This window comes from Colletotrichum aenigma (genome assembly GCF_013390185.1).
Source record: "Colletotrichum aenigma strain Cg56 chromosome Unknown KSG_Cg56_contig02, whole genome shotgun sequence".
NCBI classification, from domain to species: Eukaryota; Fungi; Ascomycota; class Sordariomycetes; order Glomerellales; family Glomerellaceae; genus Colletotrichum; species Colletotrichum aenigma.
Genome location: NW_023500908.1, coordinates 136,441 through 152,683, shown reverse-complemented (window position 1 = coordinate 152,683; position 16,243 = coordinate 136,441). Strand labels below are relative to the sequence as shown.

The window sequence follows — 16,243 nt, the reverse complement described above, 5'->3', positions numbered from 1 at the left end:
GCCAAGCCTTTTTCTTCTGTTTTTTGACTTCCAAGACACGACACGCTTCCTAACAGACGGGGAGCAAGCACATGTAATTATTATTATTCGAGCACACAAGACAGCGATGGATGGGGTTGGTTAATGCTGCAACGGGTTGTGATGTGATGGCATGTTGGAGGGCGGGTTCGTTGGATGGCATGAATGTCAAAGGGTCATAATACATTTTGTATTATATTGAGCTGGTGGTGTTGATAACGGGTGTCATAAAGTCCCCTTGTAGAACAGTAATTAATAACATGAAGAGTAATAGTAGAACAAAAGAGTGAACGTTATTTTTGAGCGCATTAATCATAGGTAGTCGTCCAAAGGCGTGTTTTCCTCCTCCGCCCCCTCCTCTCGGCCTCCCTCCCTGTTCACTTGGGAGGCGGCGAATCTGACCTCCTAAATGGCCAGTCCGAACCCTTCTCCCCTGTCGGGCTGTCGACCAGGTCCCCAAACGGACTCACGGTCTGCGTCCGTCTCAACCAGCCCTTGCTGCCCTCCACAAGCTCGCCTTCCTCGTCCACCTTGCTCAGCTTCTCGTTGTTGGTCGAAGCGAACGGGTTGGTGTTGGTGGCTGAAGCAAATGGCGGAGGAGGTCCTTGTGATCCCCCGGTCCCCGGTGGCTGCTCCTGTTGTTGCTCTCTATTTCGAGCTGGAGCCGGAGTGGGAGGCAGAGCCGTATTCGGCGGTCCGTCTCTCGACTTTGGCGGGAAGAGAGAGTACGGCGGTTGTTTCCTCGGCGACGGCGGCACCACTGGCTTTCGACTCACCGACGGCTCTCGCTGTATCGTCTGCATCTGAGGTGCCGACTGACTGACGAACGTCGTCGTTCTCGAAAAGTTTGGTGCCCCGTCGCCAAAGTCACTCACCGCGTACCCCATCCCGCCCGACCCCGTCGTCCGTGCCGTGTCTGGCCTCGTCGGTGATATAGAACGTTTTAAGTCTGGCGGGTAGCCGTTGTTGGCCGCTAATGCGTTTGTCGTCATGAGCGTATTCTGTTTCGGGTAGCTGATTTCCCGTCGTAGCTCCCTCTCCTTTGCCTCCTTGCGTTTGCCCCGGCGATAGCGTGTCCAGATGTAGAAGCCCAAGATGGTGAGAAGTGAAGAGCCGATGATCGCGCCCACAACTGCGAGTGCTGCTTGCGTGACTGAGACGGCTGCTCCCTGTGCCTGTGAGACTCTCAAGTTGGCGTCGTCCTGTTCATGTGTTAGTCGTGTAAGTGATGCAAAGTGTGAGTGAGTTGCAAAGACGTACCCTGGCAGCTTGGATCTGCTGTTGCGCTTGCTGCTGAGCACTCTGGATAGCAGCACTCGCAGAAGCTGTAGCAGATGCAATGGCCTGGGCAGCACTGATACTCGCGCTCGCCTGGATGCTCGCAATCTGCGACGCCAGCTGCTGGTTCGCACTGCTCGTCACAGACGCCAGATTCGCCGCAATGTCCCTGCTCGCGCTCTCCCTCGCCTGCTGCTGCGCGTTGGCAATGCCCTCCCTCGCGCTCGCCTGTGCCTGTACAACGGCGTTGTTCGCCGAGATGGACGCCCTCGTGGCGGCGTCGTTGGCCTGTCTTGCCTGTTCCTCTGCCTGTCGTTGTCTGTCTTGGGCCTGTCGTACCTGGTCGTTGGCTTGTTGAACAGCCTGTGCCGCCGACTGTGATGCCGAGGCGATGGCCTGCTGGGCGGACCGGGACGCCTGGTTGATCTGGTCGATAGGGTTGAAGCTATCTTGTCTCCCAAAGAGGGCGGCCGGCGTGGGTACCGCCAGCACGACGCGGTCTTCGAGGGGTATGGGCTTGTTGATGTCCACCGACGCCGTTGGGGGCTCCATATCCCGCCTCCCCAAGAGGTCCATCATGATATGTCTTCCTGCTCCCCCTCGCCTCCGGTGAGGCTGTGCCGGTGACTGATGATCCCCCGCGTCGACCCATCGTGCCCACCGTCCTTTGGCCCCATCTGCCTTTGCTACCGCCGCTAACACGAAGCAGACCCAAGCAGATAGTAGTAGTATTCGTGGGAGGCAAGCCTTCACCATGATTTCATGTCGGATTATGTATGCCTCCTCTTTGCTGTAACCATATTATCCCTACTCTTCCACGGGTAGTAAAACACACAACACACAAAAGATGTATAATTCCTGGATTCACGTCAACACAAGAAACGAACAAAAGGAAAGATGAAAACACGAACAAAAGACCAATCCAAGAAAAGAGCCAAAGGTTCCGCCAAACGTCCCTAGTCGGCGGCCCTCGCCCATGTTATGGACCGCTTCGTCCTAACTGTCCCCCAGTCCCACGACTCTTGTCGCCGCCCTACGGCACCATTCCTCTTTGGTTTGACCCCATCATCCCTCCCCTTCCGTGCGGTTGACTCCGCTTCGATATCACGCCCGTCGCTATCCAGTCGGCTTCATTGGCAGAGGCACGGGGGCGGAGACGGACGGGGTTGGGCCAGACGCTGGTAACTGCCCGTTGCCCGGTTGGTTGCCTTTCGGACGCTCTCAAAGGAGTGGAGTTGAAGTGGAATGGTATCCTTTCCCATAGATCAGATTTGGGCCCGCCGCGAACCGTCCCATCTTCTCATTCGGTCAGACGCCCAGGCTCGAGTTGGTGGTTAATGCACAGATGGTTTCACAAGGGGCTTTGGAAACAGAAAGCTGACAGAAACGACAGAAAAGTTTATGCCTGCCGAACGGGAGTGGTTTGCTATACCCTCGCGGCATCAATATTCGGTTGCGTTCCGAGCTTGGTATTGTCTCAAAAGCCAAAGTTGGTCTGGATCCCTGGTCAGGTTGAGGCTCTTGAAGGAGGGGTGTTGCAATGGCGGGATTGCCCCTCTAACCAGCGTCGATCCTCTCGTGCTCCTGGTGTCGCATATCCCTGTCCGGCGTCACTTGACTCGGGCCCGGCATGCGGGCAAGACCACGAAGGTCGGGGTAGCCGGAGGGACTCCAGGGGAACTGACAAGATTTCTGCAGAGTCTGTTCCTGAATCGCTCCTAACTCAAAAGAAGGGAGGTGTTCCTTCAGGGTCTGCTTCTTTTGCTTTGCCCCTCCCTCCTAGTTGGGAAATGACGACGAGAGACAAATACTGAGCAGGGACCGACCTCAGTCGGCGACCCAAGAACAAGATCAAGATTTTCGGAAGCCGGCGAACTAACCGAAAAAGAACGAGCCATCGCAGCACGCGGTAACCGCCCCATGGCGCGTGCGGGCGGCTGGCATACGATGAGGAGGGGTTCTTGAGAAAGCGGGCTGAAGAGATTTGGAAACGTTCTTCACATTGACCATCTATATACCAGTGGTGTCCCGGCCTTTCTTCCTGTTCGTCCACGATCTCCGTCGATCTGTGAGAAGAAGAATCAGCCATCCAACCAACACCCAAAAACGTGGCGTGACTGACTGGCTGCGTGGCACGCCCCATGCAAAACTAACCATATCTCCCAACGCCTGTCATGCATCCATCCTGCACGCAGAGGATATCCCGTACCTAGCACCTGGCCAAATTTTTGTATGTGTGTGCCTGAAATCCGATGTGTTGTGTTTGATGAGACTGGACGAAAAGAAATCAGGTCATGCCCAACACTTAGTCTCCGATGTTTCTCGGAGTATTTAGTGCAGCCCATGACTCTCAGCTCCGTCACGTTGCCCGTCGCGGAAGTTTCCAGGCGAGGAAAACGCACGAAGAAAACTCTTTTAAGAGTAGGCAAAGAGACTTTAGACGGGCAGCTTGAACTTCTTGCCCTTCATCACCTTGGTGTAGTAAATCCAGAAGAAGTCAGAGTACAGGATGGTCTGGATAATGCCGGCGACGATGGCGATCCAGTCGACCTTGTGGTTCACCTCAGTGAAGTAACGGTAGATCCAGTTGGGGATGTACAGGGCACGGTAGATACCGAGGGCAGCGAGGTAGTGGGTAGTGATGGTCTCGGCCTCGCCAGTACGCTGGAGCATGAAGAGCTGGGGCAGGATGGCGACGGCCTCGAGCCAGATGGAGAAGGCCCAGAGGATCTCCCAGAAGGTGTAGTAGTAAGGGAAGACGATGGCCAGGGCGGCGGCGCCTCCAAGCAGGTACTGGACGCGGAACGTGTCTTGGTTGGGGTCGTTGGTGGGCTTGTAGGCGGTCGTCATCAGGTAGACGATGTAGCCTTGGGAGGTAATGAAGAGAATCTTGAAGACCAGGTTCCACAGGCTGCTGGTTGAGAATAGGTCTGTTGACGGAAGATGTCAGCTAAGTGAGGTCGGGTGGCAATAGGACGACGAGGGTCGACATACCAAGGTATCTGGTGATGTAAACCAAAAGGTAGAGAGCTTGTGATTTGAACGAAATACCGGAACAGCTCTGCCGAAGGATTAGAAAAGGCTCGGGTGACGGCATTGTTGGCATCGCAAACACTCACGTTCAGCTGAACCATCTTGTGGAGGAGGATGCCAATACTGGCAAGGTGGGACAAGTCCCCTGGAAGCCGTGTTAGTCGACAGAGCCATCGCAAGACGGGGCAGACATGCTTCGGCACGCTGCGCAGGGTGAAGGCTACACGTACCGAGAATACGGAAGAGGTTGAGCATCGTCGCGGCTTGGCGGGGGGCGGCGGGATCGGTCGCAGTGGACGGGAGACGGGAGCTTCAGTCGAATCGGATCGGAGCTTAAAGCTGCCTCAACAGTGGGGATTGTGGTCAAGCAATTGCAGCCTCGGAGCGGCGTGGACTCGCAGTGCGCGGATGGGAGGTGTTTGCTGTCGTAGTGGTCGTGGTGGTGACCGGTGTCGTCTGTCGTCGCGATCGATGAGTTGGCGTTGGCGTTGAGATGTGTCCAGGGAGGGAGCTTCAACTGTGTGCGGCAGAGCTGGCAGCTATTTTTTTTTGGGACCGTGGTTCCAGGAGGTCGAAAGGACACGAACGCGATTGCACGCTCATTGGAAGCTGGAACCGACAGGCCAAGCCACAACCCGGTAGGGCACCTCCCGTCTCTCGACCAGTGGCAGCGAAGCACTGACAGCGACGCCGCGTCCTGTTTGGCTGGCCGCCTGCTGTTTTACCTAAGGCAGGTCCCTGGTTTCGGCTTAGCTAATGGATTGTGAGACAGCTGCAGCCGTGTTGCAGCGCTGCAGGTGCTTGGGTGCGTGGGTGCTATTAGTGTGAGGGTGCATTCCCGCCAGTTGCCGCTTCCGCGAGGATACCTAGGTAGGTCCACTTCGCTAGCTGTCTCCTGGTCATTTACCTCAGCAATCCAGGAACCAATGAGAGCCCGAGCCATGGCCTCGCGGAAGCAGTGACGCCGTCCCTGTTTCTCTCCCGTCTGCTCCGTTGCCCGTCCTTGCTGAGGTAATCTTTCGGATTGCCCGAAGCTTTCCCGGTGTCTTGGCTTCCGAAGAGAGCACTGACGGGAAAGAAGAACCCTTCGTGCCTTCGGACCCACCCCTAAGTCCAGCCCGAAGGCCCGGAGTCCACCTGCCAGCGAGTGACGTATTACAAAGCTGCCTGAATGACAAACACTGCGAATACTCTCCAGACGGCCTCACCGGTGACCGGCTGCGTTTGCGCCTGCGCCCCCAACGCCGCCTTCCTGCACATTCTACGCAGTCATCTCGTTTGTATATATCTCTAGCGCATCTCTCAATCTTCGAAAACTTGTCGCATCTACCCACAGCATCATCAGATACTTGCATATACACCGATCTAGCGCCTCTCAAACACCACAGCTCCAAGAAACCACGAACCCACCCACCATGGCCGAACCCCAACGCGACGAGTTCGACTACGACGACTCCGCCGACGAAGCCATCACAATCACCCTCACCCACCGCAACACCCCGCACACCTTCAAGTTCCCCAGCGACGGCACCATCACGCACCTCTCCGAAGATGTCGAAGACACCCTCTCCATCCCCGCCTCCAACCAAAAGTTCATCGTCCCGAAGCTCGGCCTGCTGAAGCCCCCGTTCAAGGACCCCGACATGTCCCTCGCCGACTTGCAGGGCAAGAAGATCATGCTCATGGGCGTCGAGGCGAAGGAGGTTGCCTCCCTGCAGGCCGCGTCCGAGTTCGCTGCACGCCGCAACGCCGCCCGCAGCGCCGCGCGGAGGGCGAATCGCCCGTCGCGGAGGCGGGATCAGGCGCGGTCGCAGGCGCACAGCACGTATACCTTCCTGTCCGTCAGGCCGCTGGCAGGGCTGCCGAACCCGGAGCGGTCGCTGGCGCTGCTGGAGAAGCTGAAGGAGGATCCGGGAATCCGCGCCTCGATGGTGAAGCACAAGTTCAGCGTCGGCCTGCTGACGGAGATGGAGCCGCTATCAAACACGCAGTCGAGCCACGAAGGCACGACGAGACTGCTAGGACTGAACCGGAACCAGGGCGAAGTTATTGAGCTGCGCCTGAGGACGGACGCGCATGACGGATACAGGGACTACAAGACGATTCGAAAGACGCTGTGTCATGAGTTGGCACACAATGTCCACGGCCCCCACGACAGGAACTTCTGGGACCTGTGCCACCAGATCGAGCGCGAGGTTGACGCCGCGGACTGGAAGCACGGCGGGCAGACCGTCGGGCAATCATCATCCTATTATGCGGCTGGAGAGGACGAGGAGGAAGGTTTCGAGGACCACGGGGGCTGGGAGGGAGGCGACTTTGTTGTCGGCGGAAGCGCCGCTGACAACAAGGGCTTGAGCCGGCGGGAGATTCTAGCCAGAGCCGCAGAGGAACGCCTGAAAAAGATGAATATGGAAAGGAGGGATGGCGGAAAGCCGGATTCAGGAGCATCACCTTGAGTTCTACTTTTGGTCATGGTCTGCATTTACACACACTAGCCTAGGTTGTTATGGTTGTCGGGTTTGGGCATTGCGATGGCGTTGGTAATAATTATGTATGATGTCGCTGTACTGGCTGGCTTGGGGCTTCCATAGCGAGGAAAGATAATCTCAGCACGATCCAACACGAAATCTCATAAGTGTTTGTCACATGTTCAATTCGAGGTCCTTGGCACCTCGGTATCTTTGGGTATCTAGTGTGCACATGCGACTCCTCTAGTGGCTTTGCGGATGGTTCCATTTCATATGGCAACCAGCCCGCGCGCCATATCTACCCAACGGGCGATGCTCATCGTAGCGATACTCTCCATCTTCATGATGTGACAAAAGGAACAAAAAAAAGGGAGGTAATGCCCGAGTGTCCTCCCTGTCAAAAATCCCTGACCCTGGAACACCTTAATCTCATGCCATGCCATACCATGTCCGGAACGCCACCAATGCATGTAAGCGTGCAAAACGGAAAATGCCGCCGTTAAAAAAATATACCCATATTCTTTTGTGGGAAAAAGACAAGTCGCGGCCATCGCTTGTGCTGATCCAAATCCAATACGATCCTTACTTTGACCACTCGAGATCATCCGCAAGGTCTTCCGCCGTCGCCTTCTAGGAGGACTGCTGCACCTTGAGCCACTCCTTCTGTTCAGGTTCCCATCTGTGTCTGCAGGTAATTGTTAGTCGCGGCACATAAGAAGCTTAAATAGGCGGACGGAATTCCGCGCAGATCTTGACTTACCCTTGCCATTCAGTAGTGACCAGACTCTTGGTACCGTACTCCTCGGAAAGGATGCGCTCGAAGCTGTAGGGAATGATGGCGGGAACACCCTCGAATTCAGTCTCGCGCATGGGGAAGAGATCGGTGGTGCGGTAGCGGTGGTAGTTCTTGCAGCTCCAGACGCCTGGCATGCCAGAGGGATCGCGCTCAGCCAAACCGGTGATGTCGACAAAAGCACCGTTGGCCATGTTGATCCAGCGGGCGTCGATGATGTTCTGGCCGTCGCCACGGTCCTTGTCGGTGCCGTGGGGGTTGACGTCAAGCAGGTAGCGGTCCTTCTGGGGGTTGCCCTCGGCGTCGGTCCACTCGTACTCGTGCTCGGTACGGTTCATGTTCTGGCCAAGCCAGTAGAGAGTTGCAGTAGAGACCTGAACATCGAGATCGTAGTCCCAGGGCATGATCTTACCATTCCACCACCAGCCGAGCAGGGTGCCGTGGGCGAGCCATGTCTCGATGTTGAGCTTCTTGGTGATGGTAAGGTAAGAGCGGATGAGGTTGCGCAGGACGACGCGGTGCTCGTCGTATGGAACAGCCTCGGTGAAGTAGCGGATGTCGTAGTGGCCCAGCTCCTCGCCGCAGCAGGGTTCGTGGAAGTACTTGGTGTCTGCGCGCTTAGCGACGACTGGCGGTGATGCCGCGTTGGGTGATTGTTGTGAGGGCGCCGCGGCGACTGTGGCAGTAAGGCCCAATAGGGCGATGGGGAGGGCGAAGCTGAAGCGCATTGTGGCGGCTGTGAAAATTTGTTGCTCTGGTGAGTAGTGAGGTTGCTGAGCAAATTGTCGACCTCGTGAACGGGTGATTAAGAAAAAGAGTTGCCAATCCAAGAAACAGGAAAGACCGTTTGTTGGATTTTTGGGTCTGTTCGAATTTTGGGTGGGAGGGTTCGCAGTGCCAAGAAGTCGTCGAGTGGATGGGAGACGATGGAGGTAGGAGGAAGGTCCAAAGCCAAGACGAGGAGGGCGGTTCCAAAGGCCACTGATAACCAAACTTGCCGAGGGGTATCACTGCGCAGTAATAACTGAAAAGCACGGGAGGTTGTTTGTAGTAGACGCGGTCTCGATGTTGCGGGTATCGTAAGGCCGGTGAGGTGAGGTGAGGTGAGGTGAGGCGATATAAGTTGTTGATGTGAGTGGGCGGTTCGGTGTAAGCGTCGACAGCGGGAGCGGAGGCGGTGACTGCCGTGGAATGGTAGGAAAGACGAGATGGAAATGGAGGAGGACCCTGATGTAGAGGATGTGCAGACGATGTCAAGTCCAGGCTTTTAGGAAACTGGGACGTTGAAGTAGGTGAATGCCAAGAAGTAGTAGAGGCAGAAGGAGGAACCGGAGTGGACATGTGTAAAGCGCGGGCAGGGCGAGGCAGAGACTGATATGTAAATGTGGGATGGGATGGCGAGGAGGAGTACATGGAGTAAGTGAGTGAGTGAGTGAGGCCAAGGCCAGTCCCCAACTCCACGTCCAGGGCAGTCTCCAGCTCCTCCCGACGTGGACGTGGACTCCCGTCCCAATGGGGGTGGAGAGGGATTCGCCGAGAGGTGTGTCTGCAGCGAGGGACGGGAGAGAGAGAGAGAGGCGTTTTCTGGGGAGGAGGCGTTGGGCTGTTGCACGTCGTGGGTGTTGCCGCATCATCCTGCCTTAGCGTCCACCGTTCCTTCCTTTGCCTCTGCTTCCCGAGGCCCGCCTTCTTACAGAGGTAACCTACGGATACCTTACCTATCCGTACGCAGTAGATGCATACCTTACGGATACCCAGTAGGTAGTTCTTGACTTGTTGCGACCCTGTTTGCCTTGCCAAGATCTGGGCCGTCTTTTTCTGATCCATTCTTTCCGAGGACTCGTTCCTTTTTTTCTCTGCATCTTGAACACCCAGGCAGTGAATGGCACGTTTTCCAATATTGGATTCTTCTCACACATACAAAGACACCTTCTCCAAAGAAACATTGTCTGCCAAACAAGATTAGACGGCCAGGACAAGACATCGGACTGAACAGCCCAGACATCGGACCAATGTACGCAACAAGACAAGGGCAGGGCGGAACAGGGAGTCTCCCGCCGCCAGATAAACTGTGGTACGTACTCGCGCCTACGTACCACCGTCACCAGCCCCGACAGATGGATACCTCCATTCGTAATAGGGGTCAGTGTCAGTCAGTCAGTCAGTCAGTCCGCAGCAATAAGGTAGAGAGAGTAAAATAGTCTATTCGTGGTGACTGGTGAGGGCACCGCTGCTGTGGTGCCACCCATGTCCCCAATGTCCCCAGTGGCACTCCTCGTCAGACGTCCTCCCACATTCCTTGGCTTGCACCAGTAGGGGAGAAGAAGAAAAAAAAAAAAAAAATCGGTTCCAACGTCTGCGCGTATGTGCCATGATTAGTGGCATACGTAATCCCGCGCAGGAAAAGGAGGCCCTAGTCTTTGAGCCATGAACCAGCGCACGGGAGCCAGTGACAAGCCGCGCTTTCGACTGCAAAAGGTGACGAGTCTCCAGCGGGGGGTGGATAAACACCCATTTACGGAACATAGAGTTAATTAAAAAGAGGCGACCAAAAAAGAAGCTTGGGGCTGGACTGGCCGGGCCTCGGAGGGCGGGATGGAGACGGCAGATTTTGATATTCCTGTGGTTCACAGTTGACTGTCATGGACCCGAGTCACCTCGCTGCCCTCAGTCAAGGTTGAAAAGGACAAGAGGTTCGATAGGTGCTAGATGATCGCGTGAGGTCGCAGGGTTCCCGCCTACAGCGCTCGGAAAGGCCCCTTTCATCCACTGAACAGCCACTGGACAGTCGCACTTGCAGACGGCAGGCTGGACAGGGGAGGGGGATTACATAGTACAAGGTGGACGGGTCCAGGTGGGGGAGGGTGTCGTGGTCGTGTGCTCTCCTTCCTTGGTGTTTCTTGGTCCCGGTCGCCGCATAAGCCGCTAGCGGTCTTGGCAGCACAAGGAGTGGCTCCGGCGTCAGCACCGACCTAAGAGACACCTTGCACTTAACCGATACGCAATACCTCACCTTGCCTTATCAAGTACATGCATGTCTCCCTAGAGGCGCTCACTATCGTGCCGATCTTCCCATGCACCGCCGTTGTCTCTGGCTACCCGAACCCTCTTAGGCCAAGCTCTGGTGCTGTTAGACTGGCCATCATGTCTGTCCCAATAATAACATAGAATCATCTGATATATCAGCTGCTGCTGCGTTGTGTGCGCAGGCGCAGAGATGCAGATGCAGAAGCGTTATGTATAGCCCGTACAAATAAACTCTCAATCAGCCGCAGTCAGCGGAAGAGTCTTCAGACGAGAGAAGCAATACGCGGGAGAGATGGCCAATGGGCATGCGTCATCACAAAATATGCATCAATCCGGTCCCGGACTTTGCGGTGCTCCCGATATCGAAATTGGCAGGAGAGCACCCGACCTGCCTCCCGAGGGTCAAGGTCAAGGTCAAGCACCACCACCACACCACCACGGTCCACGGCCATGGATTGGCGTCAACGTCACAATGGAACCAACCCTTCCTCCCAATGGAAGTTCCATTCTCAAAGCCGGCCCCCATCAAATGGAAGCTGCCCCTGTCGCCTACCTCCGAGCCAATCTGGGCGTAATCAACAGAAATTCGCTCCCGCGACCGACAAGATATCGATGACGGGCGCATTTTCCATGCCCAGCGAATGGGACATCGACCGTCGACCGTCGACCGTCAACCGTCCATCGTCCGCTGTCGACTGTCGCGTGCCCGTCATCTCATTTGCAGCCATCATCCATGATCCCGACCCATCCCATCTCATCCAGCAGCACAGCGAGCAACTTGTTCAAGGTTGACAGCGAAGATCACTCCCGAGGATTGCATATCTGCTTAACGGGACAAGGTATGATACGTACGCGGGGAGAGACAGAGACTGCGAGAAAGCGGCTACAGCTACGGATACGGCTACGGCTACGGTGCCGTTCTGCCAGCGCCAGCTCGACGCCATTTCCCAGAAATTGGCAAACTGGCACGGCCTTGGGAAAGCGAATCCGCCCGCTTGGCACGTTTGGCGCTGCCTTCACAACTCCAGCCATTGTGCCTCCGGGCCAATGAGCCGAGTCACTGCGCCGGGGCCTCATCTTGGCCATCCTCGGCGTCGCTTGCTGGCAGAATCCCGTCGCCAGGCTGACCATACCGAAAGGATTCAACCTCCCCAACATCACCGATATATGCAAACTCCGTTCCGCCGCTTGGCCTTCTGTCATCCTCGGACTCTGCCTATGGATCACCTATGCGCGAGAGGCCACCGCAGACAAGATACCGTACGCACAGCACAGAGTCTTGCAATACGAGCCGCTCGTCATCTTGCATCTCTCCCGTCAGCCACCTCGTGAATCGCGAAATTTCATCCCATGCTGCAACATCCGAACGCAGCGTGTGTCTTCGTACGCCCATCCGAGAGACTCGCAGGCGAAGCTCCGTACTCTCCCAGGGAACATCCCCCTTTGGCGATCGGCGGGCGGCTCTGCAGCTCTGCAACGTCTGGAAATGGGCGCCCGAGACAGGAGGTGGCCGCTGACGAACCGCACCGCTTGATTGAATCGTCCCAAGTCGGGAGAGCCAGAACAGCCAGCCAGCGCCTGATGGAAGTTTGGAACGGAATTGGGATGGCCAGCAGCAGCAAAAACAAACCCCAAACCCCGGCACAGCTGCTTCCCAGCGTTCTCAGCGTCAGCCTCCGTTTCGTGCCATTGGCCGTTGGCTGCTGCACAGTCCCACAGAGACGCGTGGCCCTGCTCCCTTACCCCCTGCACCCCTTATCCTTCTTTGGGACAACGGCTGTCTGGCCCCAGGTCGGCGCACGTCCAATGCAATCTTGTCTCTTCTTTTTCTGCCCTTCTGCCCATCACTCTCTCTGTTTGATGCATAACTCGACACTCCTCAGATTGACTTTCCACCAGGTACCTGTGGCGCGACACAGCGCTTCCGCTCCGCCCGCCCATCGTCCGCCTCCGGGGTAGCGCTCCCTGTCGGAGCTTTCAGCATCGAGAAAGGCTGTGCCACAGTGCTCTCTGGGCTGCTTCGGTGGCCCTCAAGCTGCCTTCCAGGGCTTGAGCTACCGCCTCTGTGACGCTCTCCCAGCACTCCTAGTCGCTAGGCCCACGGCAACATGGCATCTCTGGCGGCTAGCAGCAGACGCATTCGTGGCACATGGTTTCAGGTCCTAATGTCACTGTTCGGTACTCGTCACTGGCCACGCAATTGAAGGAAGTCGGCACGGCTACGCTGCAAACTAGCTGCAGCAATTCAGATCTAGCAATGCCACCAGCGAGCACGGAGGGAGAGAGAGCTGGGAAAGGCTATCCGATGTCTGCATCTCAACATGGCAAACTCTCGCATGTTCGGCACCGAACCGGCGGATTGGTAACAACACCGCGGTGATGACATGACAGGGGCAACCAACTCAAAAGCTGCAGCCTGCTGGGCAACCTTTCCACCCCGCTCATCGCACCTTATCGACATGATCGCCTTGTCGCGTGTTGTCCTTCCTTTCGCGAGGAAAGGCTGGGGAAACAGTGTGGTTGGCGGCTGGAGATTGGCATTGTCTTGGCTTCTTGCCGCTCTCCCGGCTCAAGTCGTGCATCGACTCTGACGTTCGGATACAGCCATAACGACTGATGCATATTGACCGTCGGGCGTAAAGTGGAATATCTCAACGATCGTCGTGGAATCCTTCGAGATGCAGTCATTTCTGGCCAAGAATGCTCCATACTATCTTTGGCTGGCCCATGGCTTTCGAGGTTTGGATCCGAACAGGGCCAATGGCAGCGGTTAAACCACGGCCAGCAAAAGACGACTTTGTTGTCTTCTGCAAGCATCCATTTAGGACTGTGAGATCTCTTTTCTCTCAAGGAGTGGTTTTAATTCCTTCAGCCAGCCAACTATCATAGGCTGCCTGATGAAAACAGAGCCGTGTCTGGACCTTCCTTCAGACGCCATCTGATGATTTCCCAGCAGTCGTCAAAGGTTCAGGATTATTATGACCTTTGGAGGAGAACCTTGTCACATTGCACTGTAATAAGAATAGAGCCATGAGCTCGTGGTTGGCTGAACCGAGTTGCGGGAAGTGCGTCGCGAGACATTCGCCGGAAGCGTTGATGTCCTCGTGGCTCTGCCCGTGGTCTCCAAGAGCCGGGGTAAACGTCCTCAATTCACCACACCTTGGAGGCAAAAGAGAAGGCCATCATTCCCAAAACATTTCCATCTCTTGCTCAACCTGGTCACGGCGAAGGCCAGCTCCGCCAAGCACAGCTATATCCCGAAGCGAGACAATTGGTAGAAGCCCGAAGATGGTTCTGTCACGTTGTCGTCGAGACCGTTCTTGGTCCGGTGCACTGGTCGAGTGTACGCATTCGTTCACGCATGGCCTGATCGTGGCAGCCACAATCGAAGTGGTTAAGCAGGGCGAACAAGCTTCGTGGCTTCCTCGTCACTCGCCCGAATCATGACGAACATGGTGATCAAGGCCCGGTGCGCACGTATCGCAAGCGCTGTCAAACGTTTACACCACCTCCCGGGTCTTTGACGCCACAACCCGATTGCATCACCATCGCGGTATTAAACAAAAATTAACCACCGCGAAGATCCGCAGTTCGATATTAATTGCCCGGTGTTCCCGTTACGGTTACGCTCGTGTGCCCGTAATGTGGGCAGGGCTGGCTGGGATGACTGCTCCGGGGTTCGGGCACAGCCGCCGCAGCGGCCGCACCGCCTCGATTCCGCACCCGGGCATGTCGAGTGGGTCTGATGCGATTCCGCTCCTTCGTCACCGCCACGGCCGTGATGAGAATTCTCGGACAGGGTCATGCTATCCGGCCTCCAAGCTCACAGAGGATAAGCCGCGTCGGGCTAGACGCCGGGGGCTGGACGGGGGACACTTCCTGTCGCGGGAACGAGGCCAAACTTTAATTGAGTGCCGAACTTGATGTCTCGCTATGTCAAGTGCCGGCCGGCTTGTTCCAGGCCTCGGCCCCTCTTCCGTCATCTTGGTTCGGCGTGTCGTCAATGAGGCTGATCTTGGACCCTCTTCATCTTCATGCGAGGGTTTGCGCGGCGTATCGGCACAGCCCACGTGAGCGGAGACGCAAGCGACGTGTCTCCAGAAGCTTGTTTCCCCTGCAGCGGCCATGTCTGGGATCGCGAGCTTGTCGGAATATCGGCATCAGGATGGGTCTGGGAAGACCCTTTGAGACCCAGTATCTTAACCTTGAATGGATATATGGCAATGTGATGCGACGGGCTGGCCACGGCGAGAATGTGATGGCCTTGCCTTGAACGGATGTCGAACATCATGAACATGTCATGGGGCGCTTTGGCTGCAGAACCATGACCTCAGATTTCGACTTCTAGTTCAGCATATTATGTGTTATTGATATGCCTATCATGATCATTTTGTCCATGTTTAGACTTTGTTCTTCTTACAACTTTCAAGGAGATCGAAATATTTTGGTGTTGGAGACGACACAAGATTTGATTGCTCTTTCCGAACTGGCTTGAGTTTTTTTGGGGACGTATGTATGGGTCTGTGAACACAACAATTCACATGATCCCCACTGCGATCTTTTTTATATCATTTACAGCTATAATCCACGGTTATTAAAGCCATCGGTTCAGTATAGTTAGTTTAGTTACAGACGTACTTAAGGTAAAATACGTTAAAGGAGAGAAGCCAAGATGACGCGGAATTTCCATTTTTGCATGACTTCAATATAATAGCTCTTTAACACAACGTTTGCGATGAAGATGCGTGCCATGTGAGATGCTGTACTTGTGTAGGCAATATGGAGGATGGCGTAGAAACCCAGACAGTTGAAAACTCGCTCTTCGTGAGATATACATGGTGACGAGATACCTGGACTAGGATATGGCGGAGGACGGCCAAGAGCCCTTCGGCAATATAACCAAGTTTCTACGCTGGGTTTGTAGAGAAGCTGTCAGAGCCACGCAGGAAGATCGTTTGCTCCCATTTCACTGCACCGTCTGGCCTGGTCAACCCAATGTGATCTCGAAGTTACGGAGCAATCTCCGTCCAGAGTAATACCTTACATCAAGTTCACCTGGTACGTGGGCACTATTCATACATGCCGCACTGGCACCTTGACTAGTGCCATCTCACACTAAAGGACGAGAGGAAGGCAGTATGAAGACTAGTATGAAGGCCATACTCGTTTGTACTACCGGCGTCAACCCTTTAAAAGTCGTCCACGGGTATGGTCGGGAGGCGCGCGGTCAGAAGGTCTATTGCGGTAAGCAGACACAAGCATTGTACACGGCGAGAGGAAGACCACTCGAACATCAAGCATATCGGGTATAGTACAAAACCTGCTTGTATTTGCGAGAAAGCCTTTGCAGCTGCCCGTGGGCTCGCCCATAGGAGCCATACTCGGCCAATGATCCAAGGACCTGTTGTTTGTACATTCGAGCCATAAGTGTACTCAAACGATGATGACACTGGCTCGACAGCAATACCGAGGAATCACCCTCGAGCATGTCTTTCACTCTGCTCTATCCAGTACAAAAAGAATACACGCACCATGACAACGCCGTAGTATGCATCCGAAACCCGCCTGGTATTGCACATTTGTTTTAGGCCGCCCCATTACGGCCGTGGCATTGCCTTCAAACGCG

General features: G+C 55.4%; 4 protein-coding genes across 4 annotated transcripts; 1 reads left to right on the top strand and 3 right to left on the bottom strand.

Moving 5' to 3' along the window:
* Positions 1-395: 395 nt before the first annotated feature.
* On the bottom strand, positions 396-1,872 carry CGCA056_v002062 (uncharacterized protein; the record flags this gene model as incomplete). The annotated part of the gene is made up of 2 exons (XM_037317321.1): positions 396-1,220; positions 1,279-1,872. 2 exons carry the CDS (start codon positions 1,870-1,872, stop codon positions 396-398), a joined length of 1,419 nt encoding a protein of 472 aa, XP_037182461.1.
* A 1,860-nt stretch (positions 1,873-3,732) lies between these two features.
* erd2 (ER lumen protein-retaining receptor) lies at positions 3,733-4,584 on the bottom strand (the record flags this gene model as incomplete). The annotated part of the gene is made up of 4 exons (XM_037317320.1): positions 3,733-4,226; positions 4,291-4,357; positions 4,416-4,474; positions 4,560-4,584. The coding sequence occupies 4 exons, from the start codon at positions 4,582-4,584 to the stop codon at positions 3,733-3,735; spliced, it is 645 nt and encodes a 214-aa protein (XP_037182462.1).
* A 1,160-nt stretch (positions 4,585-5,744) lies between these two features.
* On the top strand, positions 5,745-6,785 carry CGCA056_v002060 (Ubiquitin and WLM domain-containing metalloprotease; the record flags this gene model as incomplete). Its single annotated transcript, XM_037317319.1, has 1 exon — positions 5,745-6,785. One exon carries the CDS (start codon positions 5,745-5,747, stop codon positions 6,783-6,785), a length of 1,041 nt encoding a protein of 346 aa, XP_037182463.1.
* Positions 6,786-7,427: 642 nt separating this feature from the next.
* MNN4-1 (Protein MNN4) lies at positions 7,428-8,318 on the bottom strand (the record flags this gene model as incomplete). Its single annotated transcript, XM_037317318.1, has 2 exons — positions 7,428-7,482; positions 7,558-8,318. The coding sequence occupies 2 exons, from the start codon at positions 8,316-8,318 to the stop codon at positions 7,428-7,430; spliced, it is 816 nt and encodes a 271-aa protein (XP_037183537.1).
* Positions 8,319-16,243: the final 7,925 nt, after the last annotated feature.